The sequence below is a fragment of the Nyctereutes procyonoides genome, unplaced genomic scaffold, assembly GCF_905146905.1.
Source record: "Nyctereutes procyonoides isolate TBG_1078 unplaced genomic scaffold, NYPRO_anot_genome, whole genome shotgun sequence".
Classification (NCBI taxonomy): Eukaryota; Metazoa; Chordata; class Mammalia; order Carnivora; family Canidae; genus Nyctereutes; species Nyctereutes procyonoides.
Genome location: NW_026575132.1, coordinates 9,874,520 through 9,890,474, shown reverse-complemented (window position 1 = coordinate 9,890,474; position 15,955 = coordinate 9,874,520). Strand labels below are relative to the sequence as shown.

The 15,955-nt window shown below is 38.0% G+C and overlaps 1 protein-coding gene across 4 annotated transcripts in view; it reads right to left on the bottom strand.

Annotated features, from left to right (window-relative positions):
* LOC129522777 (aldehyde oxidase 4-like) overlaps window positions 1-15,955 on the bottom strand; it is a 63,434-nt gene that overhangs the window by 24,809 nt on the left and 22,670 nt on the right. For 2 of the 4 annotated variants that reach the window (XM_055345166.1, XM_055345169.1), the window contains 10 exons: window positions 14,042-14,193; window positions 12,753-12,846; window positions 10,885-10,994; window positions 8,336-8,520; window positions 7,005-7,167; window positions 5,212-5,304; window positions 4,345-4,514; window positions 3,644-3,758; window positions 2,967-3,089; window positions 1,181-1,277 (listed from right to left, as the gene is read on the bottom strand). In XM_055345166.1, coding sequence (XP_055201141.1) covers window positions 1,181-1,277; window positions 2,967-3,089; window positions 3,644-3,758; window positions 4,345-4,514; window positions 5,212-5,304; window positions 7,005-7,167; window positions 8,336-8,520; window positions 10,885-10,994; window positions 12,753-12,846; window positions 14,042-14,193 — 1,302 coding nt within the window. The remainder of the gene's footprint in view (window positions 1-1,180; window positions 1,278-2,966; window positions 3,090-3,643; window positions 3,759-4,344; window positions 4,515-5,211; window positions 5,305-7,004; window positions 7,168-8,335; window positions 8,521-10,884; window positions 10,995-12,752; window positions 12,847-14,041; window positions 14,194-15,955) is intronic. The other 2 variants (XM_055345167.1, XM_055345168.1) reach the window with 2 other exon arrangements.

Genomic DNA, 15,955 nt, shown 5'->3' with positions numbered 1-15,955 from the left:
CTTATAACTAGCAAAGAACTTACACCAAAAACAAAGAAACCTTCTATAGATTTGTAAGTAAATCAAGTAATTATTATATTATTAATTATATTAAAATTAATTATAGCTATATAATGTAACTATAATATCAGTTATAATTATTACTTTTAATTAGTTTAAAAAACAGGCAAAAAACTTGAACATATATCTCACAAAAGAGGATCTCAAAATGGCCAATACACATCTGAAAAGGGTTCAATATCATTAGTCATCAAAGAAATTCAATGGAGGCCATGATAAGACACTACTCCACCAGATTAGATAAAATTAAGAAGACTGACAATAACCGAATAATGGAACTCTCATAATTGCTAATGGGAATATACCTGGAACACAACTTGTTTTTTTAATGTTTGGCATTAACTTCTAAAAGTAAATACGTAAAAACACTGTTATTTAGCAATGCTACTTCTGTGTATATTTCATTGGAAATGAGTGCTTATGTTCACCAAAAGATATGTATGATATTATAGAAACTTTATTCATAATATCGCCAAGTTGAAAATAGCTAAATAGTCCATCAATAGTAGAATGGATAAATTGTGGAATACAATGGAATACTCCTAAACGATGAAAAAGAAGTACTGATCTATGCACAATGTGGATGAATCTTCCACACAGACTGTGGAATAAAAGAAGTAGACACAAAGAAAGTTATACTGTAAGATTTCATTTGTATGAAGTTCAAAAGACGTAAAATCTTCTGTAGTGATAAAGACTTTTGGGAGGGCTACTGATTGAGAGGGGGCCAGAGGAAGCTTTCTGGGGTGTTGGAAGTGTTCTATATATATTTTTAAAGATTTTATTTTCAAATCTTAAAATTAAAAATTTTTAATCTCTACACCCAGTGTGGGGCTTAAACTTAAAACCACCAGACCAAGAATTGAATGCTCTACCAACTGAGCCACCCAGGAGCTTGGAAAGTGTTCTGTATCTTGATGTGGGTAATGTTTACATAGATTTATATGTATATGTAAAATTTCATCAAACTGCAAACTTATTATTTATGCATTTTAAATTTTGATTTAAAAATCACATGGGGTTGAGAGCTCTGCGTTGGAGCTTCACTATTTCTCAAACCAGATGATAGAAGTTAGAGTCAACTTTAGAGGAGTTATTTTTCTGGCCCAAGACCACTTACCTTCAATGATTTGATCAACATATTTAAAGGCTTGCTCTACATTTCCTTGCTCGATTTTTTTTTCAGTGGTAAAAAATGAATTGTGCTCTAGGGCTTGCTGCAGGGGGAAAACAAATAAACCAAAACAATATTTAGATTTTTTTTCACATCCTAATAAGCCATTCATCCTCCATCAAACTGATATGCACCTGCTCTATCAGATATTCACACACCACAACAGACAATCGGACAACAGGCATGGGTAACTCAGTTTTGTTCAGGGCTCTGAGGAAGCTGAGGGAGAGACAAGCTTATATGAAACAAGGTCCCATCCTCTAGAATGCTGAGTGATGACCTGACGCAGTTGGGTATTAAGGTGCCAACTTTGTGGTGTGGGGGGTGGGGGCAGATAAGAGAATATTCTATACTTCCTTTACCAAGAAGAAGGCTGATGGAACTGGAGATGCTCAGAAATGGCCTTGTGTAGGTGACCTAAATTAGGTGCTGAATTGTGCGGAATTAGGACAGTTAGAGAAGAGAGGGAAAATCTTTTGAAGTCAAGCATACCTCAGAAAGCAATAGTTTGAGGTTGAAAGCAAGCTGACAGGCCAAAAAGAGAACAAGGCTAGGATGGCTGGGGAGCAGGTTTTCTATCAAAAAGCAGCTGGATGAACTTCAAAGGTGAACTGAGTTTGGACTATGAAAGATCATGAATTCTATGCTACAAACCTTATTGAGGAGGACATGATTGTATAAGAAAAGTGACCTGATGAACACTGAGGCTTAGAAAAGTTAACAGATTGAAATGGAGTACAAGAACCTCTTCAAGTGGTTACTCTAGTAAATCTGACAATAAATGGTGAGATCTGGGCTAAAGGGTGGAATGGGACTGAAATTGAGAATGGAAAGAAGGGGGCAGACTTAGAGGCATTTAAAAGATAACTGGGAAAGACTTGAACTTGGCAAATCTTGGGAAGAACAGAGGAGAATCAGAGGATATCGAAGACTACATCCTACGTGGCTGGGTTTCATAGTGCTCATGTACCCACCTATTCATCTCTCCCTCCACTACACACATTTATTAGGACAGACCACAGGCTTAGCACTTTGCTAACACTGGGGCTACAAAGCACCAAGCAACACATTCTTGCCTTCATTAATAACAACAACTAAAACAAAAATAATAGCAAATTTTTACTGCATGCATTTTACATCTCCCCAGGTGCTGCCGTAAGCATTTCACTTGGGGTTTCTCATCTAAACTCACAATGACCTTTTCTGTAGGTGATGTTATAGTTCCTATTTTACAGTTGAGAAAGTAAGTGGAATTTAAGTAACTTGCTAAAACTTTCATTGCTATTAAGAGGCCTTTAAAAGATGGAGTCAGAATACAAATCCAGGTTTTCTGTTTCCAGAGCTTATAGGAAGTGGGAGTTATGTTAATAAATCAGTGAACGTCACAACTGTTTTTAGTTTCACAGTGCTGTGGATTTTCCCACTGACTAGTTTTACATGGGTCATAAGGACATTCCTCTGGTGTTACTTATCTGTATTCTGAGGACATGGCTTGGCAAAAAGCAATGGGAGGAGAAGTGGTCACAGGAAGGAAAGGGAAATCCAGGTAGGCAAATTCTCAGTATTATGCCTTGAGATGCAGGTTGCTGGAGCCTTCCCTGGGAATCTATAGATAACACTGAACAAAGTATAGATGGAGCCCAAAGTATACTATTTTGTGCCTTTATCAGTTGACTTATGCCAGAAGTATATTGCCCTAGTCATTCTAGAAGACACAAAGTGGACTGACTACCTCTATTGTGATAATCCTTGGTTCTATGTCTTCATAAGTGATCTTCACTTTTTTAGCCGCCTCTCGTGCATGAGCATAAGTGTCAGCAGCCACAGTGCAGATAATCTGACCCACGCAAATCACCTGCAGAAAAGCCACACGTGGAGATTAGCTAAGACACAGAATCATTAAAAAGAAATAACTGTCCCCACATTCTTACATTTACCCATTTGGGTCTCTGGACCAAAAGAAAGATTAGTTTCTATCTATGAGAATAATTTAAAACATTGGCTTGAGTGGGATTTATAGGGTACAAAAACTGGGTATAGAACTTAATTACCTGGCTTCTGATTGTTTTCAGGTACCTTCCTCATCATTCCCATAACACACACTTTAATCCAGTCATCCTGAAATTCTGTTGGTTCTTTTAATGTCCTAGGCTCTATATTGCTTCTACAGTTTTCACAATTATTTTAGAAGCCTTCTTTGAGAGAGGGCTTTAGGACTTATGATGAGAATCTCAAAAGGGTCCACAATTCAAGAGAGAATTTGAGAATCACTGATGTGGAGTCCCTGGTTCCCTGTAAGTTTTTGTGATGTGAACATGAATCCATGGATGTTAGAGTCAAAACCAATAGTCATTTTGGTGTCTCCAGTGGAGCATTTGAATAATAATAGGCCCCATATAAATCACACACCTCATTCTGCGCATAGAGAATCTCTCCACGATGGTTATTACTTCCTGGCACATCCTCTGCTGTTATCACATCAACAACACCTGGAAGGGCCAGGGCTTCTGATGCATCAAAGGATCTAGGAGAGAAAATTTGAAAATGCACATCAAAGTCAAGTCGCAGGAGTGAGTTCAGAGTACAATATAAATGATTCCTCATACACAGGGAAAAATTACAATAGACCTCATAACTAAATCATGGGACAGAACTCTATGTTGAAAAGTGCCAACGTTTATTTAGCAGGTGTTTGGGCTCTTGGCATTAGATGCTTTCAAAAATATGCTTAAAAAAGGACTGATTTTCATCCAGAAGAGGAAATGAATATTCTTAGTTGACTTAAATATATAAGTTCTCAATTTCATTTATTTATTTATTTATTTATTTATTTAGTTCTCAATTTTATTTTATTTTATTTATTTATTTTTTATTTATTTACGATAGTCATACAGAGAGAGCGAGAGAGGCAGAGACACAGGCAGAGGGAGAAGCAGGCTCCATGCACCGGGAGCCTGACGTGGGACTCGATCCCGGGTCTCCAGGATCGCGCCCTGGGCCAAAGGCAGGCGCCAAACCACTGCACCACCCAGGGATCCCTAGTTCTCAATTTTAATGTGAAATTGTGAATGCATTCCAGTAATACATGGAAACATCTTTTATTTCCTTACATGATCTTTGCATGAGCTTTGGTGCTGGTGACTACAGCCAGGAAGAGTTCTCGGGCAATTGGGGGCATGTCATCACTAAATACAGCTTCCCCTGTGGCATGTTTGATGGCTGACTGGTGCATGACTGGGTGGCCGATGGGGTCTTGTGGGGGTTGGTAGGGATCCACACACTGTCAATGAATAAAGTAAATTATTTTACTTCCAGACATTCTCATTTGGCCTGATGTATATGTTTTATAAGTCAAGAAAAATTGTAGGCAATTGGTATGCATATCTGTGAGTCAACGTTAATAAATGTCTATTGAATATCATGGGAAAAGATATATTCTGATTATAATCTACTCCCTCACCTCCCCAAAAGGAAGGCATTGTTCTCATTCTTAAAGATTGTATAAGTTGTATCAGAATAGACACAAACACACATTAAAATGACAAGATCAACTTCCTATAGCAATGAAGAACAGTTTATATAACTATTATGGTGCAAAGAAAATACACAAGTTCCTGGGAGATTTAGGGTGACTGTATTAAAGCAGGGAAGGCTTCCTAGAAGCAGTGAATGTAGAGTCCGGTTTTGAAGAAAGGACAAGCATTTACCACGAAAAGGAGAATATTTTAAATAACAAAACTGAAATAGTGGAGGAGGGACATTAATAATCTAATTCCTTGTGAAGCCTTGAGTAAAACCGTAGAAGCTAAACCAAGCAAATCGTGTGTGAGTGACAATAAGTAATGTTGGCTGGCTTTGGTAGACATTACCTGTACAAATAATAAAAAATACAGCTATTGAAAAGAGGGAGATATATGCATAATGCTTGCATCTGAATGCATAGACAGATTAGAAAATAAAAAACTCTGTCCACTGACCTGGAACAGCTGAGTTCCTTGGGGTGTTTTTATGGGGAAATCTTCTAGAGCACTCATGAACTTTTCTGGGATATCAGGAAACTTCTGGGGATCCTGAAAATAAGATTATTTCACATTTAACTTTACAATCTGAGTCACTAGCTTGGAAAAATAGGTTATCCAATTTATTCTCCCAGATATTAGTCACCAGATCTGCTGAGAGAGAGTCCGGAGCGTCCAGCTCCCTAGGCTAGCAGCAGCATGGCTATATCTACTTATGCACACAGGAAAGTGTATGCTATTTCCAGGAAGTGGAGACTTCCTTTATGACCAGCTCTCCCCCCAAATGGATGGAAATATGTGCGCTTCCAAATGGTGGCTGTGCTTTCAAGTCTGGGCCAATCTTCTGGGCATATATCTCAAAGAAGCAGCTGAGGGAGCGGATGAAGATTAATCCACAAGGATGTTCAGCTATGGATCATTTGTCATAGTAAAGAAACTAGAATTACCCAAATATCCAATAAGAGGGAACTGACTGTCGTGAATTATAATTAAGTGAAAAAAGGGATTACAAAAATTTATGTACAGTATGAACCCTTTTTCCTGTAAAAAAAAGAAGAGAGAACTATATATGTATTTATTGCAAATGTTAACAGTCTTTATGGTAGGATTATTGGCTTATAGTTGATTTTTAAAACTTTTTGTTTCTCTGTTTTTGCATTTTCTACAAAGATAGAATATGTAATATGTAAGAGAACATATGATAATATATAAAAAAATAACAAAAACATACCTAATACATTATATGTAATAACATATTAGATATATGCTGATCATATACATATATACTGAACATATTATGTAATAAATAAGAGTATGCAATAATTTATATTAGAATATTATGATAAAGCTAATAATAAATAATGTTAACAAAAATGGTAAAAAGGACTGGCTGAATTAATAGAATAAAGCTTTCAGCCATAAAAGAAATGTGTGTATAGTCATTTATCTGCCATTTTTGGGTCAGTTCATGACTTATTAAGGGGATTTATTATTATCACAGTCATGGACCACACTCTGAGAAATACTGCGGTGAAGGTCATTTTAAACTACGCTAGGTAAGAAAAAAATAATTAAAAAAACAGAAGCCATCAAAATATCCAAAAGTAAAGAACAGATCAAATAATGGTTCATCTATCCATAGACACATCATGCAACCATTATGTGATTATGTCGTGAAGAGTATTTGATGACACTGAATGCTGTTTGTTACTAAGTGAAATAAGCAAGCTATACTAAACAGTTCTATAGATGTATACGTGTGACACATATATGCACACATCCATAAAGAAGAGTTTAGAAGGATACACTCTAAAATATTAGTAATGGTTATCTACGGGTGGTGGAATTACAAACGATTTTCTTTTCCTTTTTGGCTTATCCACATTTTCTGAATGTTAAAGAAGGTATTGTTTTAACAAGGTATTTTCCTTATAATAGGAAAAGATGCTATAATTTACTTACTGAAAGCTTTTCACTACTGAAGATCAACTAGATATTGTATATTAGTATTGTCACACAACATATAGGGCAAATGTAATAGCAAGATTGTCCCCTTCTCAGCCCAGGAGAGAAGGAGAGGGGAGAGAGAAGAAGAAGGACAAAGGCGGCTGGGAGGCTGCACTCTGTGGGCTCCATCCCCTCTGCCCTCATCATCTGATAACCTTGATGCAGTAGGGAAGGGAAGGGGGAGTCCTTCACGTACAGACTCACGCTCAGAATGTCAAGGCTCAGAGACCGGAGAAGTCATTTACCATTTTATTCAGTCCTCGCCTCACTTTGAGGTAGAATTTGAAGAGTAAGCTGATGATGAGGGTTCGCCTATACTCTACCACTCCGCCCCCAGCGGTTGGCGGAATGTCAATCTCATCCAGGACCAATCGGCAGGCATCGCTCAGCATTTGGTCATCCCATTGCCTTGTAGAGAAGAATGTAAACAGGTCACAGAAGAGCTGAAGACTGGCTAAACTGACAGAGCAAGGGAAGATGGAGGAAATCTGCGTTCATCTTTGGAGTCTGGACAAAATACCCTCACACATGTCACTAGCTTTCTTTAGAATCTGCTGCAGTGGCTTCTAAATTTTCCTTACTGTCCTCCTTTATTATTATATGTAACTTCAAGGCCTGGGAATGTTGACTCCCCTCAAAGAGCTTGGGTAACAAAGTACTAAAATCAGAGCTTCCCAAGGAATCTCTGTCTTGTTCCCTGCTGTATCTGCAGCAAACAGGCCAAGCCTGGCACGCACATGCGCAGGTAATGACCGGAAAATGACCCAATTATTGATGATAGTTGTAACACTGTCACAAAGGAAAGTTTATACATAAATGCTTTGAAAGCATCAACACATTTTAGTATCTGAGAAAAAAAAGTCACATTTAGTTGTGCTGCCCTGTTGACAATGAATATTATGGTAGATAAAAAATTATTATGAAAGCACTAGTTGGAAGAATTTTTAAAACTTAATTTCCAAACATTAGAAACAATGAGAGTGATAGGATGAAGACCATTTAACCTTTTGAATATTTCATCTTCTTTCTGTGGTGGAGGGAGGACATTTTCAGATGTCTTATGGCCCAGTATTAGAAACATTTACTTATGTTGCAGGTTAATAAAAAGAAAATTTGAAGATAATATCTACTTAGATTAATTTGTACATTCATCTTATTATAGAAACTATAATAAAAGAATTGAAGAAGAATTGAAGAAGATTGGCTTTTGTTCCTACTTTTTTTTTTTTTAAAGATTTTATTTATTTATTCATGAAAAGACACAGAGAGAGGCATAGACATAGGCAGAGGGAGAAGCAGGCTCCTTACAGGGAGCCTGATGTGGGACTCGATCCCAGGACCCCGGGATCATGTCCTGAGCCAAAGGCAGATGCTCAACCACTGAGCCACCCATGCACCTGAAGAAGGTTGGCTTTTGAGTGACTTTTATTTTCTTTATACTCTTCCACAGCGTTTAAATTTCCTATATGATTATGTAATATGTATGTAATCAGAGAAAAATTCTCCAAGTGCTATTTTCATTAAAATATTAAAATACAATGTCCTGTGTTTCATATCCAGATGTGCTGTCACATACCTTCCAATGAGCTGCTGGCACGTTTGGCTTGCAGAGACAACGGTGGAGCCAACACTTCCGTAGAACATTTGAAGGTTCTTGATTGTGTCTGTACCATCTTCAAACTTTACACTCATGCCAGCATTGACAATGGCAAAGGCATTCTCCTGACGTTGGGCCAGCCGGAGTCCTGACACAAAGTGCCACTGGAAATAGAGAAACACCCAGAATATTTAGTGTTCTTCTCCACTCTCTGCCATATGACAACAATGCTGATGATTAGTTATAATGAAGAGGATCCTGTAAATGATGCTGTTGACTACCATGTTGGCTGTACGTGAGTACTGGCCCATGGGGCCTTACAGGTATTAATATTTGATCCTCGGAGCAACTGTACTCATTTCTAATTTACTGATGAGGAAACGGAGAGGTTACATAACTTCTACAAGGTCCTACAGTAAGTGGTAGAATTGAAGTTGAAATCTAGGCAGTGGGGCTCCAGAGTCTATGCTCATCTACTTTCAACTCCGAGTTACCACGTGTGGCCTCAGGGAAATGATTTAAACTGTTTGGGTCTTAATTTTCTTTAAAATGAGAATTTGCATATGATCAGATGGTGCCTTTGGGGCTGCTGAGAGCAGTAAGGGAAAATCAGGAGGTGTGCTGTCTCTTCTGATGAACTACCATACCTCCACTTTTAACTGTTTCAGTTTGGCATTCTCTGTAAAATTCAGGTGTGTGTAGAGTTTTACTCTTAAAAAAAAAAAAAAAGAAAAGAAAAGAAAAGAAAAAAGCTCGGAAACCACTGGATCACGTGGTCTTTAAAGTGTTTTCCATGGTCACCTGGGTGGCTCAGTGGTTGAGTGTCTGCCTTTGGCTCAGGTCGTGATCCTGGGGTCCTGGGATCAAGACCCGCATTGGGCTCTCTGCGGGGAGCCTGCTTCTCCCTCTGCCTGTGTCTCTCATGAATAAATAAATAAAATATTTTTTAAAAAAGTGCCTCCCAGATTTCAATCTCTCATTCTAGGCTTAATCTCATTACTAGTGTGAAATATTAGAGCCACAAAGTAGGAAAGCTTCTTTGTGTGGCCCCATCTTGGTAGGGGTGCCACCATGGACCCTGTCAAAGATAAAATATATTTTATTTAGAAAGCAAAAGTGATAAAGAGATGCTTGAGACACATTTGATCATATTTATTCCACTATACTGATGGGTGGGGACTTCCCTCCCTATTCCAGCTGCCACCACCCTCGTGCTCACCCACCTGAATTACTGCATTACTGCATTAGCCTCTCAACTGGCCATTCAGCCTTCAGGTTATCTTCTAATCAGCTTTTTCTCAATTTTTCTTATAAGATTGGTATTCCTAAAATACCACTTTTCATTAAGATTTTATTTGCTCTAATAAAGGCCCTCAAAGATGGCTATCTGCTAGGACATGGATAAATTCCTTGATGGAACAATAGAGCTGCTTGGTGATGGAGCCCTAGCCTCCCTCCCAGCCACATCTCATGGTGTTGCTCCAGCCACCCTGCCACTCCACCAAGCCTCTATTCCCAAGTTGTTCTCCCACCTGGAATGAGCACCCACTTCTCTCTACTGATCTTTCCTCTCTTCCAGATGGCTTCCCTCCCTTTTGAGCAACACCCAGGGAGGACTCTCCCTGTCACTGGAACTACCCTGTCTCTTTGTGCACACATTCCCTGTCTGAGATGGTCAGCAATTTCCTATTTCAAGCCCTTCCTCTTAGATTTAGAGACCTTTGAGTACAAGACCCCGTGTCTTATGAAATAAGTGTAGTGTTTCCTGGATTTAGCATTGTGCTTGGCATGTAGAGTGGTAGATAGTTAATAAACAAATAATTTTATTTAAAGTGGCTAATAAATGTTGGTTGATTTGGAAGTATCTTTATGATAATGAACTTTCAGTTTACTAGAAACTCGCTATAGATGAAACTGATTATAATTTTCACAATCTTGGCTAAGATGAATATTTATCTGAAGTAAAAAATTCAACTCACACAAAGGGCTCTCTGTTTGCAGTGAGATAGGGCCCACAGAAATGTTACTTTTTCTTTAAAAACTAAAAAAAATTTCAGTATAGTTAACTGAAATGTGTTAACATAGTTAACACACAATGTTACATTAGTTTCAGGTGTAAGACATAATGGTTCAACATCTCTATACCTTATGCTTTGCTCACCCAGTGTAGCCACCATCTATCACTCTACAACACTATTAGAATATCAATAAATGTTTTCCTTTTAATTTCTTTTAAAAACAAAAGAAAAAAATGAATACAATAATAATGAATATATAACACTGAGTGAGACTTGACTTTTTATACTGAAAAAGTCATATTTTTTAAAATTTTATTTTATTTTTTATGGAGAAAGGGATCCACAAAGGTAAAAGTGCCTAGAGTCCATGAAAGTCACAATGTTGCTCTGATATAAAAGCAAATCAAATGGTCCTATGAGAATTTGCCCCTTCCTGTGAGCATACCCAAAGTCTACCTTCAGGGCAAGCTGGGCTCCCTGCCGGTGCGCAGTGAGTCAGGGAGCCTTTACCTGAGTAGAGTAGGGAATATAAACAGATAATACAATCTCTTCCGATTTAAGGCTGGCTTCAGGGGATCTCTCAAGGAAATGGCTGTTCAAAGGAATCTGCCGTTTTCCTTCTGTTAAAGGAAATGACCTGATTAGAATGAATTTATTAAACTGGAGAATATGCAGCAAGGGAAAGATGTGATGCATCTGGTGGAAAGAGACTGCAAGCTAGAAGCCAAAAGATGTGGTTCCTAGTTGCAGCTTCTAGGCTGGGTCATCTTAGGCAAGTCTGAAAAGTCTTTTCTGGTAGTGCCTGGGTGGCTTGTTGGTTAAATGCCTGCTTTCGGCTCAGGTCATGATCTTGGGGACCCGGGGTCGAGCCCCACATGAGGCTTCCTGCCCAGTCGGCTTCTTCATCTCCCTGTGCAACTAACCACACTCGTGCCTGCTCTCTCTCTCTCTCTCTCTCTCTCTCAAATAAATAAATAAAATCTTAAAAAAAAAAGTCTTTTCTGGTTCTTAGCATTCATTATACACGATTCCCCAGTTTTGGCCTTGAGGAACTTTAAATGTTTTTGGAAACAACCTAATACAATGTGTTTCACAAATGAGAAAACTAAGGTCCGGAGGTCCATAGAGGTTAAATGATCTGTTCAAAGTGCTAGAGGTGGGACAAGTGGCAGAGGTGAAATGCCTGATATATAGGTTTTTTTTTTCTTTTTTTTTAAAAAATATTTTATTTATTTATTCATGAGAATACACAGAGAGGAGAGAGAGAGAGAGAGAGGCAGAGACACAGGCAGAGGGAGAAGCAGGCTCCATGCAGGGAGCCCCATGCAAGACTCCATCCTGGGCCTTCAGGATCACACCCTGGGCTGAAGGCGGAGCTAAACCGCTGAGCCACCTGGCCTGCCCAATAGAGTTTTTTTTTTCTTAAAGAGTTTATAATACTCTCTTATTTGATCCACTGTATATTTTAAAAATGTGATTTCTTTTCTTTTTTTTCTTTTTTTTTCTTTTTCTTTTTCTTTTGAGAGAGAGTGAGCATGTATGTGAGCTGGGGAGGGGAGGGGCAGAGAGGGAGAGATAATCCCAAACTGGCTCCCTACTCAGCGTAGAAACCAAGGTGGGACTCAATCCCATGACCCTGAGATCATGACCTGAGCTGAAATCAAGACTTGGACGTTCAGCTGACTGAGCTACCCAGGTGCCCCTAAAAATGTGATTTTAATCAAAGAGAGGGTATCTTACATGAATAGCTCTATGATGCATTTATTGTTATTTCACTAAGTTTAAATAATTTATTTTGGCAAAGTTTAAGCTGTTTTTGAATAAAGAGAGAAATAATGAGTAATATGTTCTTCAAATTTGATTTTGTTTAGAATGAAAAGTCCTAGGAGCTACTTGGTTGGCTCAGTCAGTAGAACATGTGACTCTTGATCTTGGGATTGTGAGTTTGAGCCCCACACTGGGTATAGAGACTACTTAAAAATAAAATCTTAAAATCTTAAATGAAAAGTCCTATAAGAAAAATTTCCATCTTTATAAAACTTTGAATGAAGTGTGCTATAAAGCTTTAAAACTGCAGATATACATTTCATTTTTAAAAATGCTTCGATACTACAATTTGGACTGTACACAAATGTGGCCAAATAGTTAAGAAAAATTGTCAGGTTCAGCAACTTATCTGATCTACAAGATATAGAACATCTGAGAACAGGATAATTGATCTCCATTTCATCCTTACATTTGAGGTACTGTAGATATAGCCTATATATTTGGTGAGTCTAAGTTAGACATAGTTGGGTACCTAGTTCATGGTTTATGAAAGAAGCTATATAACTGACAGTGATAATTTAAAAATAAAATGCCCAAAGCTTATCTCTTACCTTTAGATAGCAGATTGATAGTAGCATTTCCTGCTGCTAAAATGGGATTTAGGTCAGAAAAATTAGGTCTGCTCACCACATGTCCTCCTAAAGTCTAAATAAAAAGAGATAGCATTTTTTTTTGAAGCTAGTTATTTGACAAATAAAGAGTTACATGTATAGTGATTTGTGTAAGTTTTAATCTAATTTTTTAATTCTCTTCTTTGCTTCATAGAATGATATGGTATTGTTTTAGGGCAGCTAAATAGTCAAGGCTACATATTGTGCAAGATTCCTATCCCTGACTCTGGTTCACACTTATCCTGAGAAAATGTTCCTTTCTCATGTGTAATGAAGAAGAAAATTTCTTTGAGAGCTGATGCTAGTATGAGTGTCCAATAATATGGGGGGAAAGTGGGGACTAGATAGACTCTGAGTAAACTCTGAAGAACTGGGATATGTAGCATTCCCATTCAAGATGCTTGCTGTACTGCTGTGCAATAGAGTTTTTCTTTGGTACTCCAAATTATCAATAAAATTGCTTCAGACATAGCCTTGAATGGGAAGCTTTGAGAGGATGGTGGGCAAGGGGTGATGTTGAGAGGAATAACTTGGTCCAGAAAAAGAGACAGAAGACGTAGAAGGTAAAAACATATAGTGAATTTTGGGAATGACAGAAATAGGGGCAGAGGCAATCAGGAGAAATGACCTCCCTCAAAGTCCCACTGAACTCTCCATCATGTGTGGAATGGGCAGTGGTCCACACCAATTACTCTTAAATCTTTTATAATAAGGGTACCTCAATAAGCTAGACAACTGGGGGACATCCATGAATAGACATGTGGATGCACACATAAAGAAACTGAGCATAGTGCAGAGAAACAGCCATAATAGAGTATTTTTAAAACATAGGCTCTTGTTTACTATACCTTGGATAAGACATATTTCATAGGCTGATAGAGCTGGAGAGTCCATTTGGTTGAACTTTAACTCTTAGAATGAAGAAATAGTGGCCTACAGAGGTCAAGTGGCTTCTCCAGGATCATACTGCTCATGGGTGACAGGCTGGGTTTAAAATTTGGGCATCTTCAGACTCCAGTACCATAATCTTGTGATATAATATGCCATCTCTCACTTTGGATGCACACATACATGCAGTGCGATAACTCTTACTTTGGGTACATTCACACCCTCACACTTACATTGTAGAGATTTTTTCAACATTGCCTGGGGATTCCTCTTCAGAATGTTTTGTGAAACTGAACAGACTGTATCGCTGTCTATAACAGGGTGCATACTAGGGTGCATACCGCCATATTCCTTATCTGGGCTCCGGCAAGTGTCCTCAGATGCTTCAGGAGAGCACTGTAAGTCTTAGTCTTCTCCTTTTGTTGCTCCAAAACAATAAGATGTAAGGCATCACTCAACTGGGCCAGGCTGTATCCCGCACCTATTGTCACCCCTGAAAATAAGATAGTAGAATATAAATTGAAAGTGAACTATAACAAGATGCATGGGCTGCACAGAGATAATCTTTCAAGTGCATCTTCTCTTTTTATATTAACTTAGAAAAACAAATATAAAGGTATTTCTGGCAATTAGTTTTATTCCCAAATATCAAGTACCAAAATCTTTTTCTCAGTCATGTATATAGTCATATATGCCATACATTTTAGGACATACCAACCACAGATATCTGAAAATTATTACTTTGTTAATTCCCAATTAAGTGTTTTCCTGAATAAAAAAAAAGTGTTTTCCTGAATAAATTGATCAAATATAAAAATTTCAGTAAAGATTCTTTAAGATTTTTGTGTTTTTATTTTTTTAAAGATTTTATTTATTCATTTTAGAGAGGAGGGGGAGAGTAGGGGGAAGAGCAGAAGGAAAGGGAGAGGGAGATAATCTCCAGCAGACTGTGCTGAGCAAAGAGTCCCACGTGGGGTTCAATCCTATGACCCCAAGATTGTGACCTGAACCAAAACCAAGAATCGATGCTCAACCAACTGAGCCACCCAAGGGCCCTAATTCTATATGACATCTAAAAGATCATTAAGTCTAAAGTGGGAAGTGACCTACACATTTGTATTGCCCATTTGTCCTTCTTCTACAGCCGTATCTTCATATTGTTCCCTTAACAGAAGAACAAGAATAGACACTTGTCTATACTTGGGTCAGTTTTCCTTACAATTGTTTTTTCAGGGAATGCTTTGAATAGTGATGTCATCTAGTTCATGTGTTCTCAAGAAGAGTAGTACCAGCCCAAAGGGAATGAAAAAAAATCTTACTCTTTTGATGTATAAAGCCCTGATATACATACTGTACATAAACAGATATATTAAGATTTATTAAAATTTCATGGAGGAATGATTAGGGGGAAAATGTCTATCACTCCCTAGTAAGGTAATAATGAAAAGGTTGAAAACACTGACTTAGTGTTATAGGCTCTCCATCCTCCCCAGTCTCTTCACTCCCACCCCACCCTAACCCAGTATCTCCACACCTTACCTCCAACCCTCCCCTTTACCAGCCTGGCCTCTCCTTGCTTCATTTATTACTTTGTCCACTGATATGAACATTCCAACAGGTAAAAAAAAAAAAATGAATGGGCAGATTGACTTAAAATTAGCAGATCAGAGGAGAAGCAGATATTTTCTCATTTGATTTCTGTTTAGTCATTGGGGAGAGCCTTATTTTAAAGTAGAATTTTTACCTCCTATACCCTGTTATCCATTCAAATGCTAAGTTTGGATATGTTTCTCAGATAACCTTATTCGGTGCATTATGTGGAAGAACTTGACTAGAAGTAAGAAACCCTGGAATCCAGTCCTGACTTGATCATGTGTTAGCTGTGTGAAGTTGGGGAGGCTATTTAAATCCTTTGATTCTTTATCTTCTTTAGGAGAATGGAGATACCAAGGCTACCACCTGCTATCTCTGCCTTCCAGGACTATCATGAGGATCAAAAGAAACATGAGATGTGAAAGCATTTGGTAAATTGTGGGAAGACTATAAAAATAAGATAGTTACAATTAATTTGTCAAATTTTGTGTCTCAGAATTTTTTTTTTTGAATGTAGGTGAGTAAAGGCTGAGCCTTGAGCAAATTTATGAATCAGGGAGTAATATCTGGCAAGAAACTTTCCTATAGGCCAGCCAATGTCTTAAATCTCCATATTTAGTCAATTTCTCCATATTTGAACAACCGACATGGCTTCTTTCCAC